The sequence below is a fragment of the Athene noctua genome, chromosome 8 (assembly GCF_965140245.1).
Source record: "Athene noctua chromosome 8, bAthNoc1.hap1.1, whole genome shotgun sequence".
NCBI classification, from domain to species: domain Eukaryota; kingdom Metazoa; phylum Chordata; class Aves; order Strigiformes; family Strigidae; genus Athene; species Athene noctua.
In genome coordinates, this window is record NC_134044.1 from 5,601,640 (window position 1) to 5,622,978 (window position 21,339).

The 21,339-nt window shown below is 50.6% G+C and overlaps 1 protein-coding gene across 1 annotated transcript in view; it reads right to left on the reverse strand.

Moving 5' to 3' along the window:
• Positions 1–1,578: 1,578 nt before the first annotated feature.
• The window catches only part of GPC1 (glypican 1), a 218,756-nt gene continuing 198,995 nt past the window's right edge, over positions 1,579–21,339 (reverse strand). Inside the window, exons 4-9 of the mRNA XM_074911759.1 lie at positions 17,096–17,261; positions 12,502–12,632; positions 9,326–9,445; positions 8,401–8,534; positions 7,022–7,197; positions 1,579–6,566 (exon numbers count right to left, since the gene is read on the reverse strand). Of these exons, the coding sequence (XP_074767860.1) occupies positions 6,349–6,566; positions 7,022–7,197; positions 8,401–8,534; positions 9,326–9,445; positions 12,502–12,632; positions 17,096–17,261 (945 nt within the window). The 3' untranslated portion in view covers positions 1,579–6,348. The remainder of the gene's footprint in view (positions 6,567–7,021; positions 7,198–8,400; positions 8,535–9,325; positions 9,446–12,501; positions 12,633–17,095; positions 17,262–21,339) is intronic.

Below are 21,339 nucleotides of genomic sequence, written 5' to 3' on the forward strand. Positions count from 1 at the left end.
TGGGCGTTGGAATGGGCTGCCCAGGGAGGTGGTGGAGTCCCCATCCCTGGAGGGGTTTAAGAGTTGGGTCGACAGCACTGAGGGATCTGGTGTAGTTGGGAACTGTTAATGTTGGGTTAATGGTTGAACTAGATGATCTTCAAGGTATTTTCCAACCTCAATGATTCTGTGATAAGTAATTCCCCATCTCCCAGCGTCTGAGCTACTGGCATGTGGGACCTGGTTGCTGCCTTCACAGCTGCTCTCAGCTGGGCTGCACCCAGTGGTTTTGGGGGGTGAGGGAGCCTCTTCCTCCCTTTCCCCGCACTCCTGGCACCTCTGGTTCCCCACTGCCCCAGCACCCTCTGCCCAGGTCCCCCTCCCTTGCCCTGGGTGCCAGTGGTGGCAACTGGGTGCTGGCGTGTGCCTGGGCAGGGTGGGGAGGCTGCCATTCCGGAGGGACACCAAGCCAGGGGTGAGCTGATGGCTCCGTGCAGCCCCTCTGCCCCTCGCCCTCCTCTGCGAGCGATGCACAAGGACCCATATAATTTCCTTAGATGTGTTTCTGCTGTGCAATATCATGTCTCACTCTTAGAAAAACGTATTTCATTGTCTAGTTTTTCTTCCTGAGCACCTGCTATTTGCTTCTGTGCATCATACTTGGCTTTAGTGTGGCCCAAAATCTGTTTAGAGAGATTATCCTGGTAAAAGAATACGGCCAACAGCAAGAACTCTCCTCCCTGTGAGAAGTGCCCACCGTGCCGAGATCTCCCATCTCGGCTGCTGTTGTTACTAAACCCACAATTGTTATTTCGCCTGGCGTTGCTCCTGATCTGGCATGAACTCTCCACTGATCCGTATGGGCAGCAGCAGCCCAGCAGCTTGCTCTGGGATTTGCCAGACATGCCTGGTGTGACTTACTGGTGTGAAACTGGCCCACCAGTTCCCCGCAGCTCACCCCAGCACTGGTCCAGGAGACCCCTGCGTGCCACCAGCCCAGAGCAGCATTGCTGTCTAATTAGCACCAGCAAATGTCACTGCTTCTGCACCTGAGAGGCCTCACTACCAGCCTACGGACGTCTGTGACCTACCTGCCTGCAGCTGACTTGAGAAAGGTCCTTCGTGTTTGAAAGGTTGTCCCTTCCCACCAGCCTGCCCTGTATCGTGTTCCCGAGCAGAGGAGGAAATAGAAACAGGGCAGATATCGTTACAGGGAGAGTAATTATAAGCTAAACACAAATGCCACCTCCTGGCAGGGAAGACAGTTGCCTCCTCTGCAAGAAGATGGTCAAACTGCAGGGTAATAGTCCCATCCCTGGCTAGAAAAGGCCTGATGCCTCAGTCCAGTACGGTGTTCAGTGGCTTTACAAACCAACAGAAATGTTTGCAAACAGCTTCAATACACACACGACTTTAAGTGGCCATTATTTAAGATCATAATTAGACACAGAGGTGGCAAAGGAGGTGACTGATCTGCAAACAGCTTCGCCTAGGAGAAGACCAACGTTTCTACACTTGTCTGTATCCATATACATTTGTGCATGTGGTGCCTAAATAGCTGTAACTGCAGGACATGAAACCAAAGAAATACCTATTCACTCAAAGGTATCACTCATTTTATTAAATTTAAGCGATATTTGCTTCCAGGCAGACAGATACACTTTTAGTAGTTTCCAGTCTCTCTCAGACACTTCATGAGCGGCTTTCGATGCGTTACCTTGACTCCTGCATTCACCCACTTCTGGAACCGGACAGTGCAGAGCTGAAGCACAACCCTTTCTGCTGTGTCAGTTCAGCCTCAGGCACACGCTTGAGATCAAACATCCACGTCACTGTGAGGGCCCAGCCATCTGCTTCACTTGCTGGTAACACTACCAACAGTTGCACTACTACAAGGCCATAGTAAATAATTAGCACAACACTTTGTAATGACAAATACCAAGGGTATTTCTGATTCCTTGCACTATACGCCATGAGGTTTTGTGCATCTCTATGAGAAAGCCAATTTTTAGCATACTTGTTTCGATGACTGAAGTCAGCTTCACCTTGTTTCCACACACGGCATCCATACAACCCCGGCAGCTGTTCCTCCAGATCACACAGGGTTGAACGCAGGCAGATCCCTAATGCCAACACTGGCATCAGCCCATTACAAACCCTGTGGCTGAAAGCAAGCTTTCCCTCCTCAGGACTCCTGACCTGGCCTTTATCTGTGCCTTAACAAGGAAAAAGAAAGAAAACTCCAAACTCAGCTTAAATGGAGAAGAAATAAACTGCCCTGTAAATACAGATTTAAGTCTCCAGCCTTTTTATTTATACAAGGATTCAAAGAACATATTTCAACTTTAGATAAACAGTGCAAGAGAGTTACAAGTACCTTGGTAACAGAAAGAAATAGATAACTGTCCAGCTATGCCAATAAGTGAAATAATTCTTACTCCTGCAGATAGAAATGCATCTGTTTAAAGCAAAGGTGGACTTTAGATATTTTGCTATACCCTAGCCCCTACCAAGCCCACCAGAAAACAACAGGCAGTTTGTCATTTGTAAATGATAAGTAGCTGCGCTCTCAAAGCCTTTTGAGACCCTCGCCCTTAGTTAAAACATACACATTATGGCACAAAAGAGCAGGTTGAAAGACAGAGACACTTGGAAATCCACTATTTCTGGTTCTCCTCTTTCCAGGGACAGGGGTCCTTGTTAATATTTTTTCCCAGACCACTACCCCCTCTGCATCCCTGTGAAGTACAAGGCCTTTTCAAACCAGGACACCACAAATCACCACCTCGATAACATTGAAGCAAATGTTCCTCCCCAGCCATCCCTGTTCCCCACAGCTCACGCAACCAACCTACGGCAGCTGCCAGTCCCCACCGTGGCTGCAGCCCTGAGCCCGCCACTGCCATGGGGATGGGGAGGTTTGTCACAACATTTTCAAGCAGGCAGTAGCCCAGGAAATGTCATTTATAAGCACCGAAAGGCCCCAGGCTCTGCACCAGCCCGAGCACAGGCTCAGGGCTCGTCTGGACCTGGGCTGACTTCAGCTTGTTGAGCTGTGCCAGCAGTTGTCTAGCTGTCCGGTAACTATGGTTTGCTTAAGGTTTGCTTTAGTTTAGAGCAATACCGAGTCGATACCCTGGGGGGGACTCGGCCGTTTCAGCTCCTCAGTAGAAGGTGGCGTGGCCAAGCGCAGCCCAAGGACACCAAATTGCAGCACATTAGGGAAACCGCTTCAGAGCAATGAAGAGAACAGAAAAACTGAATAACCAGGAACTGGCAAAAAGCAGCAGCGTAGGTGGACCGTGTGAAAAGGTATACAAAATAAACCCAAGCGGACCCAGGGCTGAGGAGGGAGGAAGCATCAACACCAACATCATGCACCTCCTGGCGAAGAGGGGGAGCCCCCGGCACTGCCCTCGCCCGCCCGCGCAGACCTCAGGGTGCCGACGTGGGTCCCACCCTCAGCTCAGCTCCAGGACTGAAGCGGTCACCCTCGGGGCCCAGAGGGACACTGAAGTGGGAGCTCAACCCCAGCCAGAGGGGGAAGCCATCAGGAAAGGGTTTCTCCTGCATAAAAGTTTTTACTGTATCCTTGAGGCTTTGTCTTATTAATTTGGACTATCAGGTTTTATTATTGTAACAGGACCAGTAATTTGGGCTATTAAATTGTTAAAATATTAACTAGACAATCAGTAAATTCTTGGCTTTACATTTGAGGTGTGTTCCCCTTGGGGCCCGTAAGAAGCTTTTGAGGGTAACAGGCTGACAGCAAACGCTAATGGCACAGAAATGGAAATGACAGGGACTTTCAACCTCCCATTCTGCAAAGCAAAACATTGACCTTGGCATCCATGTGTTAGAACTCCAACCCAACCCAACCACTTTTTGAAGAGATTACAATGTTTTAATTCCATACCCCACCCCCCCACCCACCCCCTTTTTTTGTTTGTTTGTTTTTGTTTTGGATGTAAAGTTTCTGCAGGACTGGTTGGAGGGATTTCTGTAACTGAAGGCTAAATTTGTGTTGGCAGTTCTGGTAAAAAAAAAAGAAAAAAAAAAGAAAGGAACTCTTTAGAGCAGTAAAAGTAACATGGAACTTGCCATATTTCTAGAAGTAAATAAATCAGTATAAATTCATGACTTGCATTTACCCACTCGTGGGTTCTGATGGATCTGGTGTCTGCCTGTCCTTTAGCCAACGTCCAGCACCCTGGCTTTCATTTCTGGAACCCTACCAGAATAGATCAGTTTTAACCTTACAAGAAAGAGAGTACAGGGCAGAAGGGGTACCAAGTCAGTAACATCAGTCACTGTAACTTGGAGAAGCCAGTCATAGCTGGCCTAAAACCTCTGCCTAGTTCGAGGCACTGTCAGCATTGTTACCTGGCCCCCAGGTAACGCTCTCTCCGCACCTGCCTGCACCAGCTTTTGGCGTTACCTTGCTCATGTTCTCGTCTTCTCTTAAATTGCACATTCTAGAAACTGCTAATGTTAAAAATGTTTTTTTTTCCCCCTTTCTTAGAAAACAGCCAAACCCCAACCCCATGTTTGCTCAGCCCAAAGACACGTCTCCTCTGGCAGGACAGAGGAGAAATGCTCAAACATTTGCTGTGCAGACCAGTAAAGTAGGAGATAGATACACCTCTGCCCTCCCTCTCACCCACAGTACAAACACATTTGAAACTCAAACCCAACCCCGTACGAATGAAGCCCAACCCCTGGGCATGCTCTTGGCCCAACCAGTCACAGTGACTGTGTGGTATCTATAACATCTGCTAAACCTACATCTCCAGCTGATGCTTGCTGTACCCACCAGGTACAGAAGCCTTCTGGAAGCCCTGAAGCACACAGCCCTACAAGCACAGACACTTCTACAGCTACGTGAGGATAATTATATCTTTCACTGACCACCCCCAGTCTCAAAACCCAGCACGGAGTCCACCCCACCAAGCATTTCAGGGTTAGGGCAGCCGCCCGCCTGACCCAGAGGCTGGTGTGTGGTGGGATGGGGCGGCAGAGGGTGAGTGGGGCCCTTCCCTGAGCCAAACCGGAGCTGCCAGCAGGTGTCTGACCCACCATCACACCCTGACCCTGCAGCAGTTAGGGAAGGTGTGTGGGAGCATGGGGAAGGGACAGGGGAAGCGGGAATTCACTTAGAAACCTACAATGCAACAAGAACGAACACCAAAAGAAAACTCCCAGACAAAAACGTGTCCCGTCCTCACATCCCACCTGGTAGGTGCTACCTTGAGTGAGACACTGCCCAGGCTCATCGTTACCCAGCCCCTTTCTGTCCCCGGGCAGCTACCTGGGGTGTCACTCCTGCACGTGCCTGGTGTGAGCTCTCACAACCAGTTGCAATGTTCCCGTTAGTAAAAACGTCCCTGGTGTGTCTTATTACCAAAAAAAAAAGGGATACCTATCCACAGCTGGGGCCAGAGGAGGAGGAGGTGTCAGCACAACTGTCTGTCAAGTGAAGAATCCCACTGTGCATATTTTCATCTCTCTGTTACCTACAACGGTACTGCACTGCAGGTAGAAATTGGACCATCATTACTTGGGTAAAAAATGGCTTTCCAACTAGCATGCAAAGAAAAAATACCCCAAACCCCAACCCCTAACACTCATTCCCAGTCACTTAGATGTAGGAGACCTACATTTCAAATTGTTGTCAGCTACGAGCTCTAGTCAAGAAACCCACTTGTGACCTTTCCAAAGAAAAAGGGAGTTCTGCGGTTTTGGGTCCAACAGCCACTGCCAAACTGTTTCAGTTCAACCCACCAAACCTGCTCACACTCCTACACACGCTGCTAGAAGTGAAGGGCCATCTCTGCCTGCCTAGGAAGTACAGAGGAAAAACCTGACAGAGCCCCTGAATGCAGCACTTGAGGAGCGCTGACCATCTCGGTCTCTCCGCGTTAGGAAGTGGCGTTGCTCTCGGCAGCTGTGGTAAGCGGCGCCCTGGCCAGCAGCTGGGTAACAAGGTCAGGGCAATCGCGTGTTCCACTGGAGGCAGCAGAAGAGCTGCCCTTGGAGGGGCCGGCTGGGATCCCCCCAGAGACCTCTCTGCAAAGGTTTCTTTCAGCCCCGACAGCCAGTTTGTGGCAATAACAAAAGTAAAACAATGAGGTACAGAAAGAAGGGCCCAGCATTGGGGAAAAGACCAAGAAAGAAGAAAACAGCTCGAGCACTGCCAGAAATAGCAAACAACTGAAACCTTTCTCTCCTCCCTCTTTTTTTTTTTTTTTTTTTTTTTTTTTTTTTTTTGCCAAGGTGAATTAAATATGTCCTTTGGTTGGTTGGTTGGTTGGTTGGTTTTGGCAAAGTGAAGCCCTCGGCCGCAGTCTCTTTCCTGGCTGTCATAGTGAGTTACCGCCACAAGTGCTGCGCGGCAATGAAAGCCACTGAAAGGAGGAGGAGGAAGGCAGAAGGCAAAGATCTGCTGCTGGCCCCATTGATGCCATGTCCAGACTGCTTAGGAATAGCGTGTGTTTCTGGCTGCCTGGTGCTGGGGCTCTTAGAGAGTCTTTTGCCACAGACGTCATCAGGACAGCTGTCACCACTCCCGGAGCCGCTCATGTCGTCACCTGCACAGAGACAAACATGGGGTGAGCCCTGACTGCCGTCCCCTTGCTGCAGACCCAGGGAGCTCTGGCCACCAGCCCTGCCCCGGCCACCTCCTTCTCTCAGCATCCCTCAGTGTGGGGTGCAAGCCCGTACCTGATCTCCAGCTGCCTTTAACCACCCGCTGCTGCAGCAGCTGGAAAGCTCTGGAGCAGACAGGAGCAGTGGCTCCTTCAGCTGGGTGGGCCAGAGGTTTCAGCGAGGCATGGAGAGCAGCACAGCCTCCAGCCACGCTGCAGCAAGTCAGCTGCACTCCAACAGACCCTCTGCAGCCCCGAGCCAAAAGCCAGGTGGCCACAATCCCTCTCTGCCCTCGGGGCCTGGCTGCAAGGTCTGTGCGGGGCCCCCGCAGGCTGCCAGGGCTGGCTGCTCAGCCCCTCTCGCCTGCTGTGGAGTTCTCTGCTTCTGCTAAACTCACTTGCATCTTGGAAATCCACATCGTTCCCGATGTTAGCATTGCCCAGTCGATTTGTCATGATCTTTAGCTGCATGATTTGCTGGCGAATGGTCATATCAGGCTTGGTGATGTCCACTTCCACCTCCGGGTTGTTAATTTGATTAGCCAAGCCATCCCCCATCACTTCGGGCAGGTAACTGTGAAGGAAGGCAACAGGTTTAGATCCCCCCTGTTAAACTCACCTTTCCCCCTTACAGACACCAGTGATAATACAGACTCTTTGAACCCCAGAGAAGCCGCAGTCAGTGGCACTGGCTTGTCCCACAGCCTCCATATTCTGGCGTTTGCTGTGAGGCAGCCAGCTCTACAGATGGCTGAGCTGTGCTGCTGTGGCCAGACCCCCTCAGAGCCTGGGGCTTGCCCTGAGGCCACCTCAGCCTGCAGGAGGTGGCTGGAGGCCTTGCAGCATCACTGTCCTGGCATGGGGAGGGGTTTCCTGCAGGAAAGGCTGTGTGTGGTGCTCTGGGGTTGCTCTAGGGCTGGTACCTGTGGAGCCATGGTGATACCCCCCTGTGGAAAAGCTCTGTCCATATGGGAGGCTGAGGAGCACCTTCATCCCTGCCCTGGTTAAACTCTGTGGGGACTGACACCCTGAGATGACTGAATGTCTCCAGCCCGGTGTGACCAGACAGGACCCCCAGGGAAGCTTCTTTTAACTGGGAGCTGTCAACCCGCAAACAGAGCTGTGCTGCTCCCCTTGGCAGGGCCCCGGCCCCTCTGCCCCCGCAGATCTGCAGCACTGCTGGCAACCGTGTGAAATACAGAAGAAGCCAAGGCACTGGCTCCAGGCTGGCAGAGACCGGCCCAGCAGGCCCGTGGAGAGGAGCAGGGAAAGGTGCATGTCCAGCAGCTGCCCGTCTTCCCTCACAGCCCTCCTTTAACTGTCACCCATGGGTGGGAGGTGTTTCTGCAGCTGTTTGATGTCACCCCGGTGCCTCCTCTCGTGAAGGAACAGCATTTCAGAGCAGGTATGGATAGAGAGATGTGTATGCAATTCCCAGCAACAGCTCTGGAGTTTGTGAGGTAAATCCAGCCCTTCTGCCTTCTGAGTAGAGGTGGCATTGCAAAACTGCTTCATTAGCACAAAACTACAGTTATTTCATGGTGAATGCATTTCAGTGCTTAACCTGCCAACACACAGCAAGAGGACAACAGGCTTGATTCCCAGATACCAAGTTTTCAGGAAAGGCAGCATTTCTGTGGACAGGGACAGACCTTTCCACACTGTGCTCAGTCTGAACCAGTGGGGCTGGCCCAGATGATGTATAAATGCCTTTTATCAAATCTTCCCTTTCTCACCCCAGAACAGTGCTATGCCGGCTCCTTGACCCTCTTCATACCTGCCCTTGGTCATCCCATTCCAACACTTGTTGTCCATCGCTGAGCTGGCCATTACTTTTTTGCTGCACAGGCTGCCAGGCAGGGTGATCCAGTAAGTCTTGAGTGCTGTCAGATTCCCTTTGGCATCTAAAACCTGTAAACAAAGAGGACGCTCAGGATCAGATCTCTGGGGTGCCCCAGGGCTGTGGAAAGGACAAGGATTCTGCCTATGTTTTCTTCTGTTTTACCATCACAAAGCCTGTTTTTATACAGACAGGATGTGTCACCAAACTTCCCCTAAAGACCAACGGTCAACTCAAGCACCCGAGGTTGAAGGTTACATGCTAAGGACTGTCCTGGTACCACAGGGTTAACCAGAAGATTAACCAAGGTTAAGCAAGGTTAACCATGCCCTCTTCTGGGCCATGAGGGCAATGCTGAGAAGCAGCCTTGGTGGAAGCCATCAGGGCTCTGCCAGGGTGGGACAGGCAGGTGTCTTTGAGTGAGGAGCCTCTGAAATGTGGGACCACGGCAGATCCCGCAGCTCATCATCCACAGAATCCAGAATCTCCATGGAGGAGGACCTCTGGCTCCCGTATCCAGGCTGGACTGCCTGAGGCTGAACAACACCAAGGGCAAGGAGCCTTTTCAGATAAGTTTAGCACCAGATCCCTGAGAAACTGGTTATCAGCAACCTAGACCCCGACCCTGTGCCAAGGCAGGATCAGATCTGCTTAGGTCATGCCAGCACTTGTCAATCTGATTTTCTTCAGACTTGCCAGCAAAGGCAATTCAGCAGCCTGTGAGGTGGTCTGACACGACTCGCAGGACCCAGCGCTGCACCAGCCAGGCTCCCAGTGCTCCCAGTGCTCCCAGGGAAGGCAGTACACCAGCATGCTGGCCTGGGGGACACCAGCAGGGAGGAAGATTCGGAGGAAAACTCACTAGCATCTCCAGGGCTTGCGCAGAGGATTTTGCTTCCAAGACAACCTTCCCCCGCCTTTTCTTGTCCTCGCTGCTGGAGCCTTTTGTGCTGATTTTGGGATTTCCACAGCCTTGGAAAACCTGAAAAACAAACCAAACTGTCTGTCACATGTTTCGATACTATTTTTTTAATTAATTAGCACTCCACAGTTATGTTTTCTTTTTTCTTCTTAAGTATGCTTATCTTTCTACTTGCAAGATCTCTGAGAGTCTGGCTTAGTTTCTGATCAGGTTACTCTTGTGCCAGGATGCGTTTTCAGCTCACTGTAACTGGTTTTAGTTACTGCTATCAATTCAACACTAACTCAAAATTAGCACGTGTTTTTGGATGAGTCACCAATGTTGCTATTAAGTTATTTCTAGCAACTTTATCTGCTCCTATGATGACTGAAAAATAAAATTCTGGGAAGAACAAGATGGGAGTTGCTCATACTCATTACACCAGTAGTGTGGGCTTCAAGATTGCAGAGCATGTGAGCTTCATCAATTTGGACAACAGGCCGAGGTGGGACTACCCCAATGACTCTCGCAGTCGGCACCCACACCCAGCAAATGAATGTCCCCTCCAACCAGGGGAGTGACAAGACAATACATGTGTCACAGTCTGTCAAGTTGGATGTTTCAGAGGTGAATGAGGAGGCCAAACTGATTTACCTCCTAACTTTGGGTACCTCCCATCATCCTAACTACCTGCCCAGGTGTGCTTTGTAGCCAAGGGAGAGCAGAAGCACTTTGAAGGTACAAATTCTCAGATCTTGCCTGTAGGAGAAGAAGGGTGCCCTGGAAGCACCTGTTCCTCCCAGTCTCTGCATGACCAGTCCGGGCAACGACACCTCTGTTGCAGATAGCCCGTGCATAGGCCACTGAGCCTGACTGGCTGGTGGAAGGAGCCTCGGACAGCCAGATTTAATAAAGTGTCAAAGGTCAGGAGAACCTTTGCACTGTCAGTTTGATTCAGGAAACACCATCCTTTACAAAGAAAGCCATTAAGATTTGAAAAGATGGCTCCAAGCCTGTTGTGGTTACCAGGGTGCTGTCAGAGGCTATGGATAAATTTGACTTTGCATGGTGTCCCTTTAAAGCAGAGAAATCAAGACCTCAGACAGGAGCATTGCTGACGTAGCTTAGGCCAGCTGCTGAATGCTTTTGCTAGTGGATTCTGACAGCCATTAGCAAAGTCCTAATCTAGACAAGAGTCCCTTCAGTGAGAGTGGGCCTCATCGGTGTGTCTGAGGGACATTCAGCCTGGAAAGCCCCATCCTGGGGTGCACTGTCGTGCTGATCACATGGATCCAATGACTATGGCAGTTCAGCGCCAAGCCAATTTGTTTATTTGTCTCCTTCGCTCTGTACAAAAAGCCCCACCTTGAAAACTGCATGTAGAGCATTTTGAACTTGGTTCTACCAAAATAAAACTGATTTGGTTTCACTTTCTTATTGGCCTACTTCTGTTGTTAGCAGGAGACAACTCTTTCAGGAGGTAAAAGCCCTGGGAGGTCTCCAGGACAGTGGCTTTGTGGCAGCTCCAGCACAACATGATATCAAGGTGATCCTCTTGCCAGCCCAAGGGCTTTAGGTGAGCAACGCCCATTAGTGATGGAGAGGTGACGTGTCCTGCAGACTGAGGTGATCAATAGTCTCCTGCATAATGACAGCAAATAGACGCTTGCAGCCTTTGATAGCTCCTGCTGTCTAAAATCCACCAGAGAGCCACAGGGAGTGAGGGGGAGCGTGAGGAAGCAGGGGGAGCGCTCCATGGTGCAGTGAACGTAGGGCTCAGTACCAAAAGTGTTTCCTTCCAGTCTTCCCCCAGATCCCAGGAGAACCCATAACTGAGGGTGTCACTGGGTTGAAGGGCCACTTCTGGCTCTTCTCACAAATGGCAGACAGTGCCCTGGCTCCAGGCCTGTGGCCTTCAGCCCTGGAAGAGAAGACTCCCAGGACGGGCAATGATAACCTTTACCTGACCATTTGCCATGCTCAAAACCAGAGCTTAGACCTGCAGCAATTTGCAGCTCTTGACCTCTGCTACCAGTGGCACCAGCAAAGACTGCCACATTCACCTGGTCACCAGATCATACTGAGAAGCTTATCAAATGGGTTTGGTTGCTCCAGTTGAACACCAAAGAGACTACTGACTCATTTTAATTTTACCGGATTTACTATATGACCCTTAGAAACACCTTCCTTTGCAGACGATTTTCCATGTTTTCCCGCATCATGGGCTTGGTTTTATGTGGACAATCTCAGTCTCACCTAACAAGGGAAGAAAGAATATGGCCTTTCATGTCAGAAAAAAAATCTAAACAAGTACTTGGATGCACGCTGCTGTTAGTGCTTTGACGTGTGCTGATGAATTTCTGCTTGCCTAAGCAATACTTCTGGCCCTTTCTTTCTCCAAGACCAGTTAGGACCTGCCCTGCTCCTTTCATCTGCATCTCTGTCCTAACTGTGGGATAGTTTCAGGGCTTGGGGAATGTCTGGGCAAAAAGCAGGAGCCCTGGAGGGTTGTTTTTGTTCCCAAAGCTTCTCTTACCTGCAGCTACAGAGGTGATTGTGGTTAAGTGGATAAATATACTAAAAATAGAAGACCAATAGAAGAGAGCTTCATGATACACTTCTCGGAAGGCAGGTGAGCGTCAGGAGAGCCTGTTTTATACTCTCCAGATGGACTGCCAGATGGCAGCTCTGTCCCACAGATACAGCCTGATAGTCCAGTGTTTCCACTGCACAACATCACCCTAAGGCAGGTTAAAGCAGCTGCCTTCTGTCACTAGGGACTGTGCACTTTCTGTAAGGGCCTCAGCTCAGCCAAAATACTTCACAACTCTTCAGACACAGAGGCACCTGACAGCAAATGGCACCATGCCTCCCACAGTCACTGCATATACAGTCCCAATGTGTGTGCCTCTACCTGGAGAAGGCTGGCAGGGTGTGGCACGGAGGAACATTTGGAAACACTTGAGAAGGTTTTTGCCTGTGTAAGATGGGTGGTTTCCTACCATTAAAAGAATAGACATTTGATATCTTTCATCCTTCATCTTCTTTAGTTCAGTTGAACAGTGAGCATAAAAAAACATTTGTCCTGGCAGTTACACATGGTGTATCCTCAGCCAGGCCCAGGCATATGCTCTTACCTTGGCTGTGATTGAATCTTTGTTTTCTTGCAAGTTAGAGATAGCTTCAGCGATCCTCATGTGAATGGTCCCTATTACAGTGTCTACATTGTACGGTCCATCAATCCGATCAGCCACTACGACGAGAGAATCTAGTAAAACAAGACAGAGACATCTCTCGTCAGACTGTACAAACCAAGTTAAAGATCATGCTTCTGCCAGGTGGGATAAGCTGCTGGCCCCTCGACAGGCTTGTGGGGAGACATCACTCCATTTTCACTACTGCCCAAGTGCATGCTTGTTCTCTTCTGGCGTGGGACAGCTGTCCCTTCCCAGCACACAGGTAAAGCCACTCTCAGTGGTGAAGGATCAGAGATCACCTCCTGCAAATGGTAAATGCAACCTGTATTCACACAAAGCGACCAAAATTTCCCAGGGTGTTACAGAAAGGACAAATGGAAAACTGGTGCAGAAATATTAAGTAATGCATAGCAATACTTGGCCCTAACCCTCCTAACTCATTGCATGTCTTCAGCAAAGCACTGCAGCCAGCAGAAAGTGGGAGAATCGGAGTCGAAAGTGCCAAAGGTACTGGATGTGGCACATAGCTTCTGCAGCAGTGAAGGAGTGAAAAACAAGTAATTCTCCTCACCAGCACCTCTGAAGGACAACATATGACCAGCCAGGAAAATATCAGGCTATAAAGGCAGAGAAGCAGACCAAAATTCCCACAACTACACTGGTAAACAGGACAGAGAGTGACTGAGGGGTGCCTCTTGCTCTCAGCTCCTCTTATCTTGGAAAGCTCTGAAGTCCAAGTGCTCCTGTCTGGCTTGGAAGCTCCTGCCTTGGATGGCTGCTTTGGGAATGTGCTTGGCTTACAAAAAAATGACCAACCTCTGCCTATCTCCAGAGATGATTCTCAACTCTCCAGTTGGGTCTGAAGCAGCACAGCCTATATACTCGTAGGGCATGGGGCACTGGGGAACGTCACTGTGGGGGAAAGCTGGCATCTGTGTCCAGTGAGATTTAAATAGGATCTCATGGCAGGGCCAAAACTGGGTTTGGACATTTAAAACAGGATCTTAACTAGATATGACTTTGCCAGTCAAAAATTGTATTTCTGAAAGTCACTGCTATGCTGCTGCCGCCTCAGTTTCCTACAACTTGTGCTTTAGTAGCCCGAAGGCCAGGCCACGCATAAGCTTCTTCATCAGCATTTAGGGACTTGGCATTCAGTTACGTGTGACCTCAGATGTCTCTGGTGTGGTCTTCATCCCCCCCAGGGCACACCAGAAACCTGCTGGCAGGACAAGGGATCTGTCTGAGCACTGAGGTGGCCTGTGCTCATCTGGAACAGAAAGTGCTTCATGTTCCTGTGGCCTTGCAACATGGAAGAAAACAAGTGTGATGGCTTCGTGTTGGTTCTTCTCTACACAAAGAGGGTCAAATCCCAGGGTCTAGGTTGGAGATCTGTACCATTCATAAATGGAGTTATTAATTAGGAGTGATTAATTCCTCTGTCCTAAATCCTGATATCTCACCTGTCAGCCTGGCAGGACACTGTCACAGCAGATGGTGTGATGTTGCATAAAAGCTTATTCAGCATGAGTTTGTACTGCGGACGTTATTCATGAGCAACAAAACCACCAGGTGAATTATACCTGGCAGTCCAACAGAGTATCAGTAAAACACGTCCTTCAACCTACACCATCCCATAGTGTGTATGTGTCACCTGTGACACAGCTTTAAAGGACTGATGCTTATCTTTGAGCCACACAGAAAATTTCCTTTGAGCAGGAATCCAGCCAGCTGGGATACAACCACGGACCACTGCCATTTTAAAGCTGCTAGGAAACTGTTCAGTCTGTTGCCTGGGCAAGACAGCAGAACTTGGCCCAAATACCCCAAATTACTTCCACAAGGTCTAGGTGAGGTCTGTGCAGAAACACTATGTCCACAGTGGACGTAGTATGTTAATAATGAAGGTCTGATCCTGAGCCTACTGTTGCCAATTTAAGAGCATGCTCAACCCTTGCAAGTGTGTTCTCTCTGCTCTTATACGATTGATGTTCAGAACCTGACAGCTCTCAGAGAATGACCAAGCTGGTTAAAGACTGGACAAGAAACACCACAAACCCACAGAAGATGCCAGATGATGCCCACAGGGCTCACAGTCCAAAAGCAGATCTAGCCTGCAGGGAGCAAGGGCATCAGGCACACAACTGGGAAGCCTCAAACCTTGGCCAGTCTGGAGCATGGATCACAAAATACTCTGCTCAGGTCTATAATATAGGATTTAACAACATGAAAAGTCACAGATTGGAAACATTATGTATCTATTTTCAGCACTTAAAAAGGTTTTGCTGGTTAGCCTGGGCAAGAATGGAAACAAGGACCACAGTTTCTAAGTTAATGTGCTCTCATCGCCTGCAACACAGTCCTATGGCAGCAATGATGCCTAAAGCTAAACATGCCATGCAAGGGGGTATTGTTGTTTTATATTCTGGGAAATAACATCTCCTGCAACGTTAAAGAGCTTGCAGTTTAACTCTGCTGCCACTCAGGGGTTATAGTGTCATCTTCGAGAGTGTATTTTCCAGACAATTTTAGTTTGCAGAGACACTAATGTTGAGATACAGACATTTAAATCAAAGGCTGCACCCCCAAATTAGTGATAAATTATGTCTGAACCACTTACTATAAAAAACTCCCTTAATTTGACCTGCCCTAATTTGTCAAATTGAAAGAGCAATGCTGTGTTTAGTGTAACAAAATCCTCTCCAGCTACACAGAAGGGCCTGGAGAAGGGTGAAGAATGGAAAATGCCAGTGAACTGCTACCTTTGACTCTACGCCTCGCTCCACTCCTTGATCAAATTGTGACCTCTGACACTAAAATGTACAACTGCAATTTGAAGGAAGCTCCAATTTCCTCCTAGCCATCACCCCTTGACAGTGTCTCCTGGGGAAGAGGAAGTCAGAATAAGCGCAAAATGCACCTGGAATTGCCTCCCTGTCAATCAAGCAGAGCTGTATGTTGACCCTTCAGGAAACAGGCAGTCATCCTGCCAGGAAAGCACTGATGGGTAATAGTTGCCTTGCTCTGGTCAGAAAGGCCAAAGTGCCATCAGAGTCCTGGTGTAAACCCTGGGGAAGAGAATGTTCCTCCCCCTCTTTTGCTGCAGGCTCCCAAGTCACTCTCATGGGGAGCACTTCCAATTAGCCGCAGTAAGTTGCCACTTGGTTCATTAGCCCCATAGCGAGGCACGCAGCTGGCCAATGCACCTCACTGGGCAAGTGCACCGCACTCTGTGTGCAGCCGTTTGGTATTTATTTTGCAATGTCCCTTGAGAGGCAGATGACACTCCGTGTCCTTCAGTGTGATTTTTATTGTTAACACCACCAGACATCACCCCTGAGCCAGCCTGTCGGGCTGCAGCTGGCTCGTGAGCTGGTGGTCTTGCTGGTTCCTGTAGCAAGACATGGGAAACGACCAAGCCCGAAGCTCATCTCCTCTGGTGCCTGCCTTCCATGAGTCCAGACAAACACTAAGGCTCTCTCAGGTCTCAGATCACTCCAGGTCTAAATGTACAACCTGGGAGAGAAAGAGGAGCTTGCTGGGTGATGCTCTGTGGGCACAAGGAGTGAGAGCTTTACCATTGCAAACAATCTCCCCCAATGGACTGCAGATGGGGAGAGAATGTGCACTGTAACACAATCACCACACTTTCTAAACACAGACCCTCACCAGCCTTAAACCATGTCCATCAGCTCCACAAGCCACTCTCAGCAGTAGTTCACAGCCATGGGATCCGGAAAACACAGCTGAGTGACACCTGAGGTTTTCTTAAAAGAGATGCCCAGGTCTGACCAGGCAATGCAGAATTTCCTGCAGGAACACCTGGCTGAAGTTCTGCAGCCTGTGTTGCACAGCAGATCAGACCACACCACGCAGTGATACTTCTCAATGAAATGGCCACCTCTATACAAACCACTTTAAAATATCCATTACCTTAGCTGAGTGACAAAACAACCCTGAAACAAGCTCTTTTCTTATTTAAAATACAAGTCTAATTTTTTCATTCCTGGTGATGTCTGTGACTTCCTTCTCCCCATGTATTTGTTTAAGACACCTCTTTTCTTTTAGAAGTACATGATTCTGATCCCTTTGCTCTACATCCATGGAAACAGTTTATGGCTCCATGTCTCTAGACTACTCCCAAAGAGGCCAGCAAGTGCTTCTCCTCTGCCCTCACAAGTGCTCTGGTATGGATGAGGAGGCAGCTCTGACAGTGTACATGTGGCAGGATCTGTCCCTAAGCTTCAGTGCTTGGGGGGAAAGGAAGAATTACTTGAATGCAAAGCGTGGGGCAATCCCAAATGAGCACAGGCAAGATGACAACTCTATAAGCCCTTCTTAGCCAGGCCAGCAGTGTCCTTTCTAATAGTATTAAAGCCCAGCAAAACGTCCTGCAACAGCTTCTAGGCATCAGATCATGGACAGAGAAACTATAGTGTAAAAGAGCCTCCAACAGTCTTGTCTTTACTTGCCAAACACTGCCTCAGAGAGTTCAAAAGGTGCCGTGAGAGGCAGCAGAGGAAGGCCATCTTACCCATCAGGTACTTCCACTCGGTGTTCAGGTCTGCTTGGTTGGCCAGGCAGCCCTTCACGACGTTCAGGCAGTAGTTGTTGCACGGCTTCACGCTGGACATGCCCCGGCAGTGCGGACAGTACATCAGCTTCATGATGGCACGGGTGCACTCGTGGCTGAGAGATACCTGGGGGGAGACAGATCAGAGTGAGGCACAGAGGCTGTCGGGGGGCATCTGGGAGAACATACCCCTTTCCCAGGGGTGAAGGAGCTTGGTGTGATCTGGAAGGCAGCACATTTCCCCAGGTGTGTGGCCCTGGGAATGCCGCTTCCCCTCTCACTGCCTCCCCTTCCCCCCACCCCTCCTCAGGTGTCACCCCCATCAGAGAGACAGGACCTTCGAGGCAGCTGCTAGTTCCTCAGGCTGTGTTTGAACCCAGGGTTCTGGGAAAAACCTGTATGTGAGCACCATCCTCCTTCCAGCCAGGTCTGGTGGCCACAAGGACAGCCCAGGCTGTCCACTGGCTGTAACCATGACCCTGACATGTGGAGCCTCTGCAATCGGGGACACCATCGTGCCCTTTCTGCAGGAAGGGTTTGTTCTTGCTGCCCGGCACACACAGGTGAACCACCGCAAACTGCATCTCCGGCTTCCTGGGGGGACAAACAGCGGGGGCTGCACATGGAAAGTTCTCAGTGGTATCTTTGTAAAGGAGAATGGTGTTAGGGAAAGACTTGAACAATTCCAAAAATACAGGCAATTGAGAGCACTCAACACTGGGAAGTGATTGCTCTCTGAAAGCACTTCAGGAGCTGCAGGCAGCCGCAGGCAGGCCAACACACACCATGCCAGTGACTCACAGGCACTGCACGTGCAGTCGATGTTTGGCAGAGGTGACCCTGGAGGCGGCTTTGGCACCTTTAATTAAACCACCCTGGTCCCATAAGCACAGAGCCAGTGCAGGTGCAGAGCAGGGTAGCAGCCTCTGCAGCACGTCAAAGTCTGCCCAGACTGTCAGCCATGGGACAGTGTCCCTCTGACTGCCACGGGCGAGGGGCTGTCAGTGTAAGCTGAGCGATGAATAATGACCTGGCAGACCCTGCTGAGGTGCTGGCAGAGCTCAGTGCTCCCCTCTCTCTTTGCTAAAGTGTTTTCCTATTTGTGGTCTTTTTCCATCTTCGCTCAGATCCATTTGCAATTCCCTTGCCATTCTTTTAAAAGCATTTACAAAAATAAACATAAGCGTCTGCATGCAAGTCTCATTTGGTACCAGGTACTTGGCACTCACAAGGAGCCCAAAGGTGGAAAAGTGACGGAAGGGGCAAATCTTGACATGGAAAAACTCCCTGAGCCTCAAGCTGTAGCAGCAATGCTAAGAACTGCTCTGACCTCTTTATTACTTGTTAAAACATACTTTGAACATGGCCTTTTAAGTTTCTTCTGGGGGACTCCAGAAAGATTCAGTTCTGAGGTACCCTTAGGAGAGTATGAAGAGCTGAGCCCACTCTTAGAGGCTGAGTGGGAAAATCCTTAAGCTTCCCCCCTCCTGAAACTGCCTGCATGGTAGCACCTCACTTCCAGTCAGCTTTGGAAAACAAATGTTGCATGATGCTGGGGCTTCATCAGGCAGGATGTAGTTAAAATTACCTTGTGAGAATCTTCTTCAGGACCAGGACAAAAATTTCTAGGTCTCAGAGAGAGAACCTAACCAGAAACCACTTCCCTGCCTCAGCCACCAGAACAAGCGTGAGCTGCCTGCGGAGAAACGCCGTGTTCCGCGGTGGCCGGAGGGGCTGAGCCTTGCGGGAAACACCACGCACGCCAAGGCTTCGCTCTGCCTCCTCGGCGAGACTCCTGCCGCCTGTCTGGGACAACTCCCGCAGCCACACACCGGCGCCCGGCTGCCGTGCGGCTCTGCTGCCAGGAGATGGAGGCTTCGTCCCGCTGCACCGCACGGGTGCCACACGCTTCATCTCCGGGAGATGCTGGCAAAGGCACTGCCGTCTCCCGCCTCAGTGATCTGAGAGGGGATGCAACAAAGCAGAGGGACAGGCAAACAAAGGAATAGTTTACTTTACATCTCAGGGTTTAAACAACCATGACTGAAGAGTGACTGAAAAAACAACTAGGAAGGACATGTTGAACGCTAACACAGGCTGAAGACCTTCCAAAACCCAAGCATTTACACAGAAACCAGGAGATGCAGCTAGGAAAGGAGCTGCGACTTCTCCTTCCCCAGACAGAGCATTTGCAAATGTGAATTATACGGTGAAGCTCCAACTACAGTGTGCAACCTGCGCAGGCAACCACGTCCTGAACACAACTTTGTCTCCATGTTTCACCGACACGCCCCGTCACTGCTCATCCCCGCTTAGCCAGCTGTGGCCATGCAGCACCGTAACCTCACGCAGCACAAACCCCGCTGCAACGTCCCGGGAGCTGCGGCACAAACAAGTCACGCAGCTGAGCCCTGAAACATGGGACTTCCCACAGTACTGATGGGAACCAGCGAGCAGCCGGATGGTTTGCCTGCACCCACACAGGCCTGTGGGTGCCCTGCGCAGCCTTTTGGAGCGGAGGGACTGAAGTGCGTCGGCTGGAAAGGGGGACTGCTGCGGCCTGCGCAGGGAACACCCTGGGCCAGCCAACCGGTGCCAGAGAGGACAGCCACCAGCAGCTAGAAAACAAAGCTATTTGGTACACTGCCAGAGCCCACAGGGGACACCAGGAGAGGCAAGTGACAGATCTTGGCTCAGAAAAGCGTCTCCAACATGCTTAGCTTTAAAGTATGGTGTAAACCAGCAACTCTAATGGAGCTACCCAGGTGACAACAGAGAGCCCATATTTAAATGAAGCTTGTGACAGGCCCAGTGGGCACTTCACAAGTATTTCTGTTTGCAGAATTTATCCTGGTCTCTGCATTTATTTCTGTGTGTGTCTTTTCCAACAAAACAGAAAGGACCTTCACAGCCTGAGCACAGCACTCCCTCACCCGCCAGAGAGTCACGGTGCTCTCCCATGCCACCCATGCCCTGTCACCGTGCAGAGCTGCGGAGGGGAGTGGTGGGCCCGCTCCTTGGTGCCCACTTACTACATCTGGCCTCTGGCACGACTGGTGAGTGTAGGCAGCTGCCAAGGCTCCCCGTGATGCAGACAGCTGCCTGCTGTCCTGCAACCCACCTCCCCCCGACCTCTCCACGGCTGTCAGACAGCCAAAACAGCCTGTCCCCAGCTACACTGCCTGTGTCCCTGCCGGTGCCCACAGAGCAGCCGCCTCCTGCCCACACAGCTCTTGTGGGCTGCTGCCACCTGCCTTGGGGAAGCGGGTACAGGCAGAGCACTGGGTGACAATGGCACCCAAGGCTCAGACTCAGCTCCTGAGGGTCTGTGGGGGAAAAAAAAGCTGCTTTTGCACCTCAGCGAGGATCATTTCTGGATGTCAAGGAGGAGCTGTGTGTAGCCTGTCACTCTTATAAGGTGGCTTTGTCACCCGGAGGACAGTGGAGTGCCACACTGCCCCAGGGGGGGACCCTGCGGCATCCAGGAGAGGTGGCACCCCTCGCTTCTGCTTCCCTGCCCCAGAGCCTCTCCTCTGAAGATGAGCAGGTGGCACATCCACCACCAGCTGCTGCTCCACTGAATCTGGCAGGGGCCAAGTGTTCAACTTAATCTCTTGGCAGGATAAGTATTAATTTTTGCATGTGGAAAAGGCCAGGCTCACTCCCTTATCCCAAAGAACTACCCAAACCTCTCCTGTTGGCAGCAGCACTCCTTTTTCACAGGCAGGCTGCAGAGGAGAACCGAGAACAGAAGGATGAGAGGGCAGGAAGAGGAATTTCAGAGTATTTTCTGCGTGTTTTGCTTGGCCAGAGCTCAGTTCCACCCAGCCCATGGACTTCTGCTTCACACAGGACAGAGGAGAGTGGGGGCTTGGGGCTCCCAGAGCCCCTCCCAGCTCTGATCCTGCACCATCCCTTTGAGGGACTTGCAGCACGTTAAGGAACAGAGCCCTTCAAACTTCTCTTAGTCCTTGTGGATTAGTTTCCTTAAGTAAACTTCCAGGGTTTTTCAGGGATGCTGTATCCTCACAGGGGAATCCCAGCCCCAGTTAGGAGGGGCTGAGATTCCCTGCCCTGTATGGATACAGCAACACAACCAGGAGAGTGCTGCAGCTCCCCTGCCTGCTCACCTCCCGGGTACAGCCACGCCAGCAGTGGCACTGAGAAGAGCTCCTTGGGCTGGAGCCCTGGGGCCACACGCCCTC